Consider the following 15,572-nt stretch of genomic DNA (forward strand, 5'->3'; position numbering starts at 1 on the left):
AGAGCCAGCTTCTGCAGCCGAGGATCAGACCACCAGGATCCCCTCCCTCGGCTGCCACTCATAGCACAATGCACCCGACCCCTTTGGCCCCTCGGAAAGGTGGTGAGCCCATCGGAAGAGGGGGACCCACGTCTCCTCTTCGGGCTCAGCCCGGCCGGGCTACGTGGGTAAAAGCTCGGCCACCAGGCGCTCACCATCGTGCCCCATCTCCAGGCCTGGCTGGGGCCCCGGTGACCCGCATCCGGGCGAGGGAAAACCAAGTCCAAAGTTTGTGTCCATCATAAGGGGTCTTTGAGCTGTGCTTTGTCTGGTTCCTCACCTAGGACCTGTCTGCCTTGGGTGACCCTACCAGGGGCATAAAGCCCCAGACAGCATAGCTCCTAAGATCTTTGGGACACTCAAACCCCTCCACCACGATAAGGTGTTGTTGTTACCCATCCAACCAACTAAAGAATGGTTCACATCTTTAGATAGTATAATCTCCAAATTTTATTGGAAAAACAAGTCACCAACAATAACGTTATCAACTTTACAAAAATCAAAACAATATGGAGGGCTAGATGCACCAAATTTGTATTATTATTATTATTATTTAGCCAATCAGCTACACTACATAATTAAGTTGACCCAAAACCAGCAACACAATTATTTAAATGAATTAGAACAATCATTTTGTGGTAAATGCAACTATCGGATTTACCGCTTGTTAGTCAAGTGATTAAGAAACATAGTTGCTTTAAATCACCAGCTATTAAAGCCACTCTTTCAGTTTGGTGGAAATTCAATGATATTATCAACTCAAATTTTACCACCTCAAAATACACAACATTTAGGAACAATCCAGATCTTATAATTAAAAAAATAAAAACTTTATTTTTTAGCTTGTGGGTCTCTAAAGGCATTACACATTTTGAACATATTTTTAGATAATAAACTCCTTTCATTTTCAGAATTAACAATATAAACTTGATGATACTCAATATTTAGAATATCTTCAATTAAAACATCTAATGCAAAGTAAATAGGAACTGGAACAACTCATTATAGAACCCAATACACAAATTATGGAACTTTTTTTTTTTGATGGAGCCTATTACCTACATATAATCACATGAAATAAAAAGCTGAAACAGAAGTCTTGTATTTTAAAAATGCATGACTAATTCATACTTATTCACCTGCACATTGAAAATTTCAGGGATTGAGGGTGTCTATAATGTGTCTGCATACAACTCAGAAATAATGTAGTTGCACCCTTGCACAGACCAGTAGTCTGACAATCTTAAGTGTTGTGAGTTTGATTCCAGCTCCCCCAGCAAAAATGATGTGCCCTTAGAAAAGGCACTAAACCCCAAGTAGCCTATCGGGTAAGAGTGTTTGAGTGAGTGATCATTATAATTAGAGGAGTGGTTCAGTTTATGTATTTTCCATTTCATCATCCAGATGTTATGTTAGTGAGCTATTCTGCCACATTCTTCACCTAAATGGGTCATGTACACAAGGGCTTTGTAAATTTTCCATGATAGTGTTCTTTCAAAAGAATGTTTTCTCATGAACAATGACTATTTGTGTATTGTAGTGTTCTTGCAAAATTTTGACTGAATTGTGAATGTGATTTTTCTCCAGTGGTGATCATGTGTGCCGGAGCAGACAGGATTCGAGAAATCATGCTTGCAGCACACAAGCAGCAGCTGACCAATGGCAGTTATATATTTTTTAATGTTGATCTCTTCAATGCCTCTTCTTATGGTGAGTTCACATCATGTTTCTCATTAAATTAGTTGTTTAAAAAGTCAACAATTAGTATTAATGTTTATGATCTTGCAGGAGGTGAAAAGGGTAGAGTGCACGTCTGTACCATGGGATACATCTAGCCTTTTTTCTTAGATGTGCTTCATGTGATCATTTAAAATTACAAATTATATCCAAGAAGTAACATGGACATCAGATTAAAAAACTACAACAGTGATATTATGTTATTTCAAACTTTTTTATTATTACAAAGTTTGACTAAGTTTGACATCAGCACCACTTTGCTGACCTGGGTGCACACTTTAAAATTGTTGGTAAAAGAAAAATCCAGATCAGAGTGAATATTAGGATAATCGTCAACAAAATATATATTCTGCTTACTGTCACGCTATGCTATGGAAAAGTGGAAAAGTCTCCATTTCACGAAGGAGCAAAAGAACAACATTGTCACCTTAAAATTTAACAAGTGTTTTCTGTAGAATACCTGCATCTGTTTGAATACAACATAAAAAGCAGTGAGGGCAGCACACAAGCCCGTGGAGATCTTGCACTTGACACAACATCATCTAGGGTGAGATCCAAATTGCATCATAGTTGATGGGACTTTCAAACATTTAAAATATTTTCTAAAGTTTTAATCACAATAGAAATTAAAGTTACCGATTTACATTTTTTTAGTTTGTTAGATCTACACAGATTCCATCAGGTGCTGGAGCCTTCCATATATTTATCTTCTTTATCTCAAGAAACAAAACAGTTTTATAGTACCTCTGGTTCACTTCAGCGATGTTTGGTTGTAATCTCCGAGAGCTGCATTCACACTGAATCCGGAAGTGACCCAATTCTGATTTTTTTTTTTTTTTTTTTGCCTTAATGTGACTTGTGTCTGATCTGTTCATGACGGTCTGAACAACCGTGTTGCCTTCAAAATTTTTTGAAGGCAACACAGGCCACTTGGATATCCAATATGTATCTTTCCAAATGTGACCTGTATCTGAACATCCAGGTTGCTTTCATCCAACCTGAACGTCAATGATACTCGACTAATGTCCCGACTCAACTTTTTGATACACAAAAGCGGGAAAGAAAAACAACAACCATGGTGGACTATAATGAAGATTAAGTTGTTAATATGCTGGCTCCAATCAGACAACAACTTCAAAATTGGAGGAATTATATTGATTATTCTTACGATTAATCGGGTAATCGGATAAAAAAAAAGATAAAATAAAACATTGGTAAATCTAACATAACAGCAGTATCATAACATATCGCATATCAGTATATCAGTCCAATTTTTCACATTTGAACTTTCCTAACAATAACTTTTCTGTAGTTTAGAAAATTAACTTGTAAGAATAATAGCTCACTTTCTAAGTTAACTTGAAGAAAAGTTATACAGAAATTTGAAATTATATTCAATGTAGTAATAATAAAGGGGCAGGCTCACAAATAGCTTGTCTATTTGTGAGCAGGTTATTATAAAGAAAAAATCTCTATACTCCAGCTTTCTGTTTATGTATTCATCTTCAGTCAGTTTAAGAGATTAACTCTCACCTTGCCCAGCCATTTATAGCGTTTGTGTTCATGTTATCTACTGGATTTGACACGGTCTGCATTCGTCACATAGAGAAACACATCTACCAGGTATGTAACATCACAATGCTCTTCACCACCCATTGGTTGCAACCGGGATGATAAGAAATTTATTTTCCAGTATTTTCAGTAAAGCTTCGCATAGGCCTGTCGCGATAAACGATAAACCAATTAATTGCACGATAAATTAAACCTATCGACCTCATTTTAATTATTGGCTTTATCGTCTCTTCCTGCCTTTTTTTTCTTTCTCTTGATGACACTGAATGAAAAAAGGCTCAACTCCAGTGCTCTCCACTGACCCTCCCTTCCTCATTTCCTTAATGTAATGTCCAGCGCACATGACACGAGTTGTCGGCTAACTGTCGGCCCATTTTCAAAACCTGAGAGACCACACATTAGTCGACAGAAATCCTAGGTATAACTGTTCGATCGGGTTCGTTCGTGCTGTGTGGTGTCCAGCCACATGGGCACAAAATAATGGCTGCAAGTCCAGTTAACTAATGCTTTAATACCCAATGCTTTAATGGGTGTTAAAGCATTGGGTATTAGTAAATACCCAATGCTTTAATATAATCTACCTGCAATGCATATGGCTAGAGTCAGCGTAAAGTTCTGACTGAATTAAAATCATTATAACCTATTTATGTCACGTTAATGAACAACAGCTGAAAAGTTACCAGGTTTATCAACTGCGGTAGCAATTTGGCTCCAACTCCTCCCCTTGTCATTTCTATATTCTTTGCACAAAATGTTGAATAAATATTTATGTTGTTTCCACATATCATCTTCAATGTCCGCTGGATTTTGGGTTGCGCCGTGTCAGCTGTTTGGGATTCCTCTCCGTAATTTCCCCTCAGAAAGCGCAGAGGAGAATCCACGCTTTCTGATTGACCACCGGTCACATTCAGCGTTAAGCTCCCAGTCGGGGCAAACCCCTTATGTAAATCGGAGCGGCCACGACGATCTATCGCAACACACCACACACTGCAGGATGATCGGTTACGAAATCACCCTCGACAATCTTAGAACGGCCAACATTCTAAGATTGTCGTAAGGGGAAAATAGGGGCAAAAAAATTGTGTAATGTGAACTATTGGATAGGTAGTCAGATGTGCCCATCTTCTCTATTGAAATCAAGTCATTACTGAAGTCCAGTATAGTATACAGACTTAATAATCTGCACTCTTTTGGTTAATGCAGTATTTATTTTGACTTTGGCTTTATGTTGTTTACTTTTTATTCAAGTACGTTTTTGTTAATGGAGACTGAGAATCCATTCTATTTTTGTCTTTGGTTGTTTTGTTTATTTAGTTTAGCAGTTACAGTGTTATGTGTTCTTCTGAAAATAAAGTGTTTCTATCTATGGCAGGAAATAGCATGCATTATTACGTCATTTCCATTAAATCACTGTCAAAAGGTCTTGAAACAATATTACTGGTTATTGCAATAATTCTTTAGACAATCGCTCAGCAAAATTTGTTATCGTGACAGGCCTAGCTACGCAGTGTTCAGTCTATCCGCCCGCAGTGTTCAGTCTATCCGCTCACCTGTGTAAATAATCCCGCCGTGCTCTTCCCTGCCATTCGCTCTCAACCAGCAGCTCCGGGAGAAGTACTCCAAGCATCGCTCCCGTCATTTTAAGGATGTTTATTGGTCCCGCGAAAAATGACAAAAACCCGGACATTATCATTAATCAGTAAAATCCTCCCAGGCATCAGTGATATTTGAAAATTGGACGTTATCGTCAACAACTCAGGCGGAAGTGAGAGCACAAATAAAGTCCCGGCCGGAACACAATGCGCTAAATAATATAACATAACATTTCGAGGCAGATCAATTTTCCTCAAGGAATTTTAATAATCGAGGTACTCAAATCACTCGAGGAATCGTTTCAGCCCTGACTTTTACGTCTGGAAACACTGAACACTTTTTTTGCCGCACATGACAAAACACTGAACACGGTGTTTATATGTGACATCATAGTGCACGTGGGCGCACTAGAGGGGTGAACTGGAAGCAACACTTTCAGGTCGTTTGCATTTTACACTGGAGGTCGCATACAGGTTGCATATAATTATATTATAAGTCTGATGACTACACCAAAGAAATAAAATTTGGCAAAAAAAACTTAATTGGATCACTTCAGGCTGTTTTGTAAATGCAGCCTAACTGGACTTTCAAATCCAATTGGAACCTACTGCTTGTCCCAAACCTGGTCTGTAAGCCATGATTTTGTGAAGGCAAGACAGCAAATTTTTCTCAATTTGAAAATGTGTTTACGTCTAAAGCCCATTAAGCTTGTTCTGGATGGACTGCACATTTGACAAAACCACTGTTACGCACTGGAAAACAGGCAACTTTTGCCTTTTATATGGGCTCATATGTTTTGTCCTCTGCTGTAGTCTCCCTCTTTTTACAATTTTCCCATCAGAAGAGTTAATTATTAGTAAAAGCTCTGTAGGAATATTATGTGACAAAAGGTTATAAGTTGAAGAACGCAGGGATAGAAGCATATCCAACCTACTGCAGTGTGAATGCAATAAGCTGAATTTTTGGGTTGAAATTGCAGATGAATTTGAAGTAAACTGCAGAAGACTTGCAGAAATGTACAAAATGGGCAGAAGCAGCAGTAGAAGAAAGCAAAAGGTGGCAAAACATTTTAAAAAAACTGTTGAAGAGAAGTAAAAACTTTCAGACTATGCAAAAGATTGTTAGAAACCAGTGCATACCTACTTTCAAAGCTAAACTGTAAGGTATCTGCAGTTTATAAAGCAAAAGGAGTCACAAAGCTAAAGCTTGTTGATATACAAACAAGCATGTAGGTTATAACTAGCAAGTTGGCCCGTGCAGTGTGAAACAGCCCATGTTAAAGCTAAAATTAGCTACAAAGGTAAAGCTAGCTAAACTACCAATGATAGGTTAATGTGCTAGATTAGCACTAGCACATTAACCTACAATATATATATATATTTATATATATAATATAAATATTCCATGCTGTCTGAAAAAACCATGTAAAAGTGAAAATTAGCTAAAATGCCAATTGATTCCATCTAGACAAGCAATAGCATGTTGACCTACAGCAACATATTCCATGCAGAGTGAAAATACCTATATAAAAACTAAAACTAGCTCAAAAGCTAAAGCTAGCTAAAATACTAATCACAGCTATCACTAGAATCTTGATTTATAATGTGCTATATACATATTATATTTATTATGCATAATATGCATATGACATATTATACATATAGCTAAAGTGTAATATTAGCTAAACTTTGAATTGCATGTGAGCCAACACCAGCATGTTGATTAACATTAACCCACTCCATTCAGTCTGCTAGGTTTGGCTCATTATCAAAATTTAATGTGGACTAATCAAAAACCTTAAAGTTACTTCCAATAAGAAGAAACCTGATCAAATTTAAACATTCTGAACCTAATTACCACAGCTAATATTAGTTGTGGAACACAAAACTGATTTATAAACTTGATTTTGTGTCATATGCACTGTAAACTGAACTATAACCAGTGGTGGAGAAAGTACTCAAAAAATGTACTCAAGTAAAAGTGAAACCTGTCGCTGACTAAAGCTGCAGTAACTTTTATAACAAATAATTTTTTTACATATTTGTTGAAACGGTTTCCATGTTGTGACAGTTTGGTATAGGACAGATTACAAAGACAAAAATGTACTCAAGTAAAAGTAAAACTACCACATTAACATTTGTACTTAAGTCAAAGTAAAAAAGTACTGGCTTTTAAAAATACTTAAGTATTAAAAGTATTTGCTGAATGCATTACCTAATCCCTAATACAATATCATTAAGTGAACCGATTGTATTTAATTTTAATACATTAGAAATGTGCCATTTTGAACAATGCCACAGATAAGCATGTTTTTATTATGTTTACTCGCTGTAACATAGTTTAGACTTAGATATGTGATATTCTATGCATCATAATTTCAGGGATGGAAACATCTTGTCTCCTGTCCTAACATAGCATAAACTTCACGTTTTTTTGCCACTAGTGGCATTTATTTTTAAAGAAATCCAACAGAAAGGGGAAGGAAAGAAGGTGGGTGGGGGAGGACATGCAACCGAGGAGCCACGTAGCAGAGTTGTAGTCAAGACCACCTACCCAAGACTAAGTCAAGACCAGCACCAAAGACCTGCTACGTGACAAAAAATTACGTTTTACCTATCAAAATTGCTTCTCAAATTGATCTGAAAGATCCACATTCCCATAAAACACCTAGATATTAAATTCTTAGAGCTGAAATAAATTTAATCAGTAAAGATCAGCCCAGAAGAATCGGATCGTTCCTGAATGTCATATCAAAGCAGACTTTGGTCACAGGGTTATCCCATATTTGCAACACCTCAGTCAACACCTCCACACAATAATTCAGTGCATGAGTGAAAACTTTTTTCATCGCGGATGCAACATGTGTGTCTCAGTCAGTACAGCTAGCTTTGCTAGCATCATGTCCACAGATCTTTCTTTAAGCTTTCCTTCGAAGTGACGCTAAAAGTTGGACGAAGTCCCCACCGTCTGTGAAAGCGAAGCACTGCTGATTTTACATGTCGCCATATCTTATGATTTATGCAGCGCTATTATATTACCATAAAACAATTAGACAGACATCTTCTCCCGCTCAGAGGAAACCACTGCGCATGTCTGGAGTTCCGCGTACGAGTACAGGGTGACGATGGGTGACAACAGACACTTAAGTCACGTTATTGCTCGGATTTTATGGCGCCACCTTAAGCCCCTGAACTTCACATTTTAATGGACAAAAAGCGCAACACGACTTGGATGTAACGAGTAACGTGACACTTTTGTAGAAACATAGTGAAATACAGCTTTGAATGAAATAATGTTGTGCTTCAAGTCATGGTTTTGGGAAGCTGTTTAACATACATGCAGAATCAAACCAAGACTACATCAAAGTATAAGGGAACGCTACCACATCTGGAATATTGGACTGATGTTTCCTTCTGTGCAGTCCCATTCTGTTTAGGATCTTCCTCAGAGTGTGCATACTATTAATGATTTCAACCACAATGCGAAGTAACATAAGTATTTCTCCATATCATAGCCCAAGTATGAAGGAAAACTTGACCAATTCCAGTTAGCCACTCTACTAGCCTTCCTTAAGCCTGCACTAAAAGCACACTACCAACACCAACCAACAGGTTTGAAATTATCACATTTATACAATATAACTATCATTTTAGTACAATATAATTATCCCATGTATACAATATATTGTCATATTTTTACAATATAGCTATCACATTTGTACAGTATAACTATCATGTTGTAACTGATGGTGCTCGAAGAAAATTTTTCCTTCATGATAACAATACGCTTCTGTACGAACCCACGTTAGGGTCAGGTGAAGCAGGGAGCAAACCCTGAGCAGGCGGTACCAGGGCTTTGAGGTGTGTCTCGGTGACAGTCGCGGTACTGTTTCTTTATATCGGGATATTTGATTCTGACTCACAGCAGTGGGACCAACTCAGGCTGCCTATAGCGAAAGTCAGAAATTTTCTCTGCAGCCAAACCATCTCTGTGATGGGGGGCAAGGATGGGGCTTTCTTGCTATTACAAGGACAATTACAAAAATAAATATAAACGATTTTTATAACTTYAACATCAGACCTACATTTATATTCACAAACAAGTTTATGTTGAAAAAACACATATGTGTCCATAATTTGACAGACGGCGGTGTCCTTAACACTAAATGTAGCGGGTATCTTCAGTTTTACATCTCTTCAAATATTTATTTTGTAATTGTTATTGTAGAGGGGTACAAACATGCCTCCTGTTGGTGCCCTAAAAATAAAATTTAAAAATAAATAAAATATTGAGAAAATAAAATAAAAAGGAGACTCAATAGAGGACACCCTGGAGAAGACTACTGTTGTGTCTAAGTAGTGCAAAAATGAGTTGGCCAATGGCCAAAGCTATTCAATTCTTAAATAGTATCTCAATGCTAAATATGTTGCAGCACAGACATCCCCAACGCTAATGTCAGCATCCACAGTCCATGTTTCTAAAGAAGTAGTAGGAGAAATGATCAGGGGTTCCTGAAACACTTTGAAAGCTTCATAGATTGTAGTAGAAATCTGTGTCAATTTGATGGTTGAATAACCTAAATAATAGATTAAAAACAATAAATATATTTTGTTGTTGAGCTTGTATGTCTTTCTAACATACGAGCTCAATGTCCAATAGTTCATCTTGACATTAAAAAAATGAGTTTAGAATTTAATTTAATTTACTTTTTTTTTTTTGTGCAAATTATCCAATAATTTTGCTAAAGGGGGGAGTTTTCAGTTGAACATGATGTTTATATTGTAGATACGTGGTTTTCAATTAAAATGTGATTAATTAAACATTAAACATTCCAGGCAATGGTTCTTGGAAGAGAGAGGATGAGTTTGACGACGATGCCAGGCAAGCCTATGCCTCCCTAAACACAGTGACTCTACTCAGAACAGTCAAGCCAGAGTATGAGAACTTCTCCATCGAGATGAAAAGATCCATAGAGGGACTTGGCCTTTATGACTGCAATGACTGTGGAAATGTATGTATCTCCGTCTGTTCCGAATAAAACAAATGTTCACATTCTTTTACATACAACTGATGCTCATGTCATGACAAAATTTGTAAAAATGTTTATTTTAATGATGATTATCCCGGGCTGCACAGTGGCGCAGTTGGTAGAGCTGTTGCCTTGCAGCAAGAAGGTTCTGGGTTCGATTCCCGGCCTGGGGTCTTTCTGCATGGAGTTTGCATGTTCTCCCTGTGCGTGCGTGGGTTTTCTCCGGGTACTCCGGTTTCCTCCCACAGTCCAAAAACATGACTGTCAGGTTAATTGGCCTCTCCAAATTGTCCCTAGGTGTGAGTGTGTGTGTGCATGGTTGTGTGTCCTGTGTGTCTCTGTGTTGCCCTGCGACAGACTGGCGACCTGTCCAGGGTGTACCCCGCCTCTCGCCCGAAACGTTGGCTGGAGATGGGCACCAGCACCCCTCCCGACCTTCCTGATATACTCCAAGATCTTTGCTTTTTTAATCTTGCATGGTGGCTCAGTAGTCCTTGGCCTGTATTCCATAGCATGCTAAGGGTGATGAAAAGAGGTAGATGGACGAGCAATAAAAAGGACAGTCAGGAACAAGTTGAACTTTAAAAAAAAGTTTTATTTTATTTAACCCTATTAGAGATATATATATACCCTTCTGTCAAATTTTAATTGGAGTTTGATGGATTAATTGATATCAACCCCCCTCCCCCATGGGAACCTTGTGACTTCCTGACCTCCCTGACACCCTTCTGTCAAATTTTAATCGGAGTTTGATTTGAATAAATAAATATAAGTGAATAAATAAATATACTATATTCTAAACCATGTTGAATTAGATTAGGAATATTGTAACTACCTCTGGTTTTAAACAGATTGTATTCATGAAAAAGTGTTGGAATTAAATGCCTCTAACTCCTTGTTCCATAAGAGACACACAGACTGACAGAAAAAGCAAAGAGGAGGGGGCCAGTGAGTGTCTTGCTCTGTGGGTGTGCGTGTGTGTGTGCGGGGGTGTGCGTGTGTGTGTGTGTGTGCGTGTGTGTGTGTGTGTGTCCCTGCCTAAGAGCGGGTAGAAACTTCTGAAGGAAAACAACAGTTTAACTCTTTTACTGCAATATTTAGCTTACGGTGCATTATTTGGTGTTGGACAACAGATAAGTGCTGCATCAAACTCTTTAACAGGGCATGAGAAAAAACTTATAGCATGGTAAGAGGGACTGACCTCTGTCCTGCACACCAAAACATTTGTGCGTGCGTGCGTGCGCGCGTGTGTGTCCCTGCATAAGAGCGGGTAGAAACTTCTGAAGGAAAACAACAGTTTAACTTCTCAGTGCTTCATGCTTTCTCCAAAATAGTAAAGATTGGTTTAAGTACATTTGAAACGTATAGATTTTTTTGTCTTCAACAATTGCTAGTGTGATACATTTTAGTAAAAGTTCCTCATCTGTAAATGTATTTCTTAAGAATATGTGACAGGGACCAACAGGCCCAGGTGAGGCTACTGCTCATATTTATCTTTCAGTTTTCCTTAAAGTTTTTTACAGTGCACAACCACGCTCCAAGAGTTGCTCCAACATGGTAAATTGTTTTGTTACCTTTAAAATTATCTACAGCTTTTGTCTCTAACTCATACGCTGTTTATTTCCTGGCCCTAATGATTCTTTCCCTCCATCTGTTATCTTACATGTTTAAGTGTGTTCACTAACAAAATATAGTTATTAGCCGTTTGCCACTGCAAACGGCTAATAACTGTTAGTGGGCACTTCTTATCAGACCAGTATTTCTCCTTCATCACTAGTCACAAATCTTATTAGCAAGCAGGTTCATCAGAACCAAGACTTCTTCTTACATCATACTAAGTGTTTTTTTCACTTCTTGGAGAAGGTGAATCTTTTACATTTCAAGGAATCTGTAACTTGTGTGCTAATAAATGAGGATTCCATCCAGACACGCTCAACAGTACCAGTGCCATCCCATCACCGTTGAAATGCAGACCGGTGACTAAAGCAGTGGTGTCCAAAATTGGCCCTTGAGGGCCGGCATCCCGCATGTTTTAGTTCTCTGCCTGGTGGTAGTAACTTCCTCCTCAGCATTTCTCCTGAGGTCTCTAATGAGCCACCAAATGGTGGTGGATCAAAGGATCCAGGTGTGTTGAACCAGGGAGAGAACTAAAACATGCAGGATGCCGACCCTCCATGACTGATTTTGGACACCATTGCTCTAAGACACCCCATGAGATCAGGCTAAGGTCTGGAGAACACTGGGCCTATATCACTGCAACCAAAAATATCAACATCCAGCCCACAGACAAAACTAAATACATCTGCATCCAATGTGTTGTTTGCAACCTGGGCGCTTTGCATGTTTTCATACAAGATAGCCTTGATTTTTATAAGTCTGAAACTGAAGAGACAGTACTGTTATGGTACAGAAAACAACAGAATGGCTGAAGTGTCATATTCAATGTTGTTAGTTTTATAAAATTAAAAATGTCCATAATAAAATCATACTGCTTGAGAAGGAGCAAAAATAATACTAAAATGAGATCAAGCGGTTGAATGAGGGACTGAATTAAGGCATCAGACAGTAGTGAACATTAGACTAGGATGAGAGTTGAATACAATGTTCTATGTATATTTATGCATTCTGTTAACTAATATCAAAATATATTCACATTGTATTATACAGCATTAGTTGAAATGCTGTATATTATATGCGCATGTATGTGCATGTTGTCCACCTAAATGGACACTTGGACAAATCCTAAAAAAATAAGAATAATTTTTTTCCCCACCTTATTTTTATGCCCTGGGAAAATCAAAATTACTTTGGAAAAAAAATCCTGACTTACTGGATCATAATTCATGCATGAAAGGGCTAATTAGCCAGCAAACTCGTCTGACCTTAACCCCATAGAGAATCTATGGGGTATTGTGAAGAGCAAGATGTGATACTCCAGATTCAACAATTCAGAAGAACTGAAGGTCACTATCAGAGCAACCTGGGCTCTCATAACACCTTAGCAGTGTCACAGACTGATGGACTCCATGTCACGCTGCATTGCTGCATTGCTGCATTGGGGAAAAGGAGCCCCAACTAATTACTGAGTGCTGTATATGCTCATACTTTTTATGTTAATACTGTTCAGTTGGCCAACATATCCAAAAAAATAACTTTTTTTGCACTGTTCATAAGTAATATTCAAATTTTCTGAGATACTGAATTTGGATTTCATTAGTTCAGTAATAATAATCAACATGAACCCTTTATGTCTTAAAATAAAATGGATAAGAGATTTTGTTGTTTATTTTAATTCAGTTCTTTAAATGTCCTGTGAGTAAATATATTTGCCATGCATCCATAACAGAAACTTTCAATATCTAGCAAGTTATTTTCGCAATTTACCGTTGTAATGTATACAGCGATGTTTATACATTTATGTTACAGACTGTCAGTGAACGCACCAAGGAAAGWCTGACGCAAGCGCGCACGTAGGTAATAGGGAGCGGGTAACATCTATAGACGGATAGCAGCTTCTCTTACAGCAATACGTGGTTTTTACTAAAACCACGTATTGCTGTAAGAGAAGGATTTCGTATGATGTGAGTAATAAAGCGACATCGACTCCAAACCAGTCTATCTTATTGAGCGTGCAAACATCACATTGGCAACGAGGATTGAAAACGGAGACAAAGGGAAAAGGGGAATGCGAGCGTATACCCAGACAGCAGCTCCACGTGGACAGACTAAGAACGAGCTAACCATTAGCTAACCAGCTAACTCCAACGACACGAGCCGGAGTGAACCATGTCGCTCACAACTACACCTGCCCTTTCACCGTTTGATACTAAAACGGAACCGAGTTCAGTCGGACCGCGCTGGACAAAATGGATACAGAGGTTTGAGAACTACACAGCTGCTTTCAACATTTCGGGTGACGCGCGGCTAAAAGCTCTACTGTTGCATCTAGCAGGTGAACGTGTACATGACATTTATAACACGCTAGCAGCTAGCTCAGACAAGTATGCCGATGTGAAGACGAAGCTCGACACGTATTTTACACCGAAGGAAACATCCTATACGAAGTATATGTCTTCAGAAAAGCAGTACAACATCCATGTGAAAACCTAGACACATATTGCACATGGCTTCGCATGCTCGCAAAACATTGTGGATTTACTGATGTGGATCTAGAAATTAAAGGACAATTGATTCAGAGTTGTACATCCTCCAGGCTACGCAGACGAGCGCTGAGAGAGCCTGACATGTGCCTACAGGATCTTCTAGATTATGGGAGATCAATGGAACTATCCGAGCAGCACGCAACAGGCATGGAACAAGGAGCGGCTGCGTCTGTGAACGCCATACAGCCGAAAAGTCAACCGAATAAAGCATATAAAGTCACATCTACCAACAAACCAAACAACCAGTGCAGAAATTGTGACGGGAAATATCCACACGAAGGGGATTGCCCTGCAAGAGGAAAAGACTGCAAAGTCTGCGGTAAGCTAAACCATTTTGCCAGACAATGTCGATCAAAACAAAAACCTCCTGTGCAAAATTATGACTCAAGAGCCAAAGTGTACCATAAAAGTCACAAAACCTCTAAGAAAGTGTTCTCAATCACCAGCTCAGCACAAGGTGACGAAAAGGATTCATCCAGCAGTGGTGATGACTATGTGTTTGTCACAACTGGTGCAGACAAAAAGAAGACGCCAATATCTCATATTAAACTAGGAGGTGTTGAGATCGCAGTGATACTGGATTCAGGTGCCACAGTGAACATTATCAGTGAATCTGCCCTAGATCTGCTATCGCCACAACCGCAGTTAGTCCCACCTGATACCAAAGTTTTTTCCTATGGCTATTCTACCCCACTACAGCTGGCCGGCATGTTTGTCTGTGAAGCAGAAGCAAACAACAAAAAGACCAGTTGCAAGTTCTATGTAAAGACAGGCAAAGGCTATTCCCTGTTAGGCTATGAAACAGCTAATCGATTAGGCCTCATCAGAGTAGTGAACAGTGTCTCAGATGCACCAAGCCCCACAGTGGCAGATAGGCTTGTAGAGAGCTTCCCAGAACTCTTTGAAGGCATAGGCAAGCTGAAGGATTTTCAAGTGAAGCTCCACATAGACACTGATGTTCAGCCCACATGTCAGCCTCACAGACGTGTCCCATTTCATATTTGTCAGAGAGTAGAACAGGAACTCCAAAAGTTAGAAGACAATGATATTATAGAGACAGTGACTGGGCCTACACCTTGGGTCTCTCTGATTGTGACTCCACCCAAACTCAAAAACCCAAATGAAGTCAGAATCTGCGTAGACATGAGACAAGCTAATACTGCCATCCAACGTGAACGTCACCTTACTCCCACTATGGACGATGTCATCCATGAATTAAATGGAGCCACTGTTTTTTCAAAACTTGACCTGAGAGCTGGCTACCATCAGCTGGAGCTCCACCCTGACAGCAGGTACATCACAACGTTTACCACTCACAAAGGTCTGAGGACGTACAAACGTCTGAACTTTGGCATATCGTCAGCGGCAGAGGTATTTCAAAATGCTATCTGCCAAGCTCTACAAGGAATCGAAGGTGTGAAAAATCTCAGCGATGACAT

At 38.9% G+C, this 15,572-nt stretch overlaps 1 protein-coding gene across 1 annotated transcript in view; it reads left to right on the plus strand.

Annotated features, from left to right (window-relative positions):
• npr3 (natriuretic peptide receptor 3) overlaps window positions 1–15,572 on the plus strand; it is a 120,805-nt gene that overhangs the window by 40,353 nt on the left and 64,880 nt on the right. The window contains exons 2-3 of the mRNA XM_008419278.2: window positions 1,627–1,749; window positions 9,777–9,952. Of these exons, the coding sequence (XP_008417500.1) occupies window positions 1,627–1,749; window positions 9,777–9,952 (299 nt within the window). The remainder of the gene's footprint in view (window positions 1–1,626; window positions 1,750–9,776; window positions 9,953–15,572) is intronic.

The sequence above is a fragment of the Poecilia reticulata genome, linkage group LG9 (assembly GCF_000633615.1).
Source record: "Poecilia reticulata strain Guanapo linkage group LG9, Guppy_female_1.0+MT, whole genome shotgun sequence".
Classification (NCBI taxonomy): domain Eukaryota; kingdom Metazoa; phylum Chordata; class Actinopteri; order Cyprinodontiformes; family Poeciliidae; genus Poecilia; species Poecilia reticulata.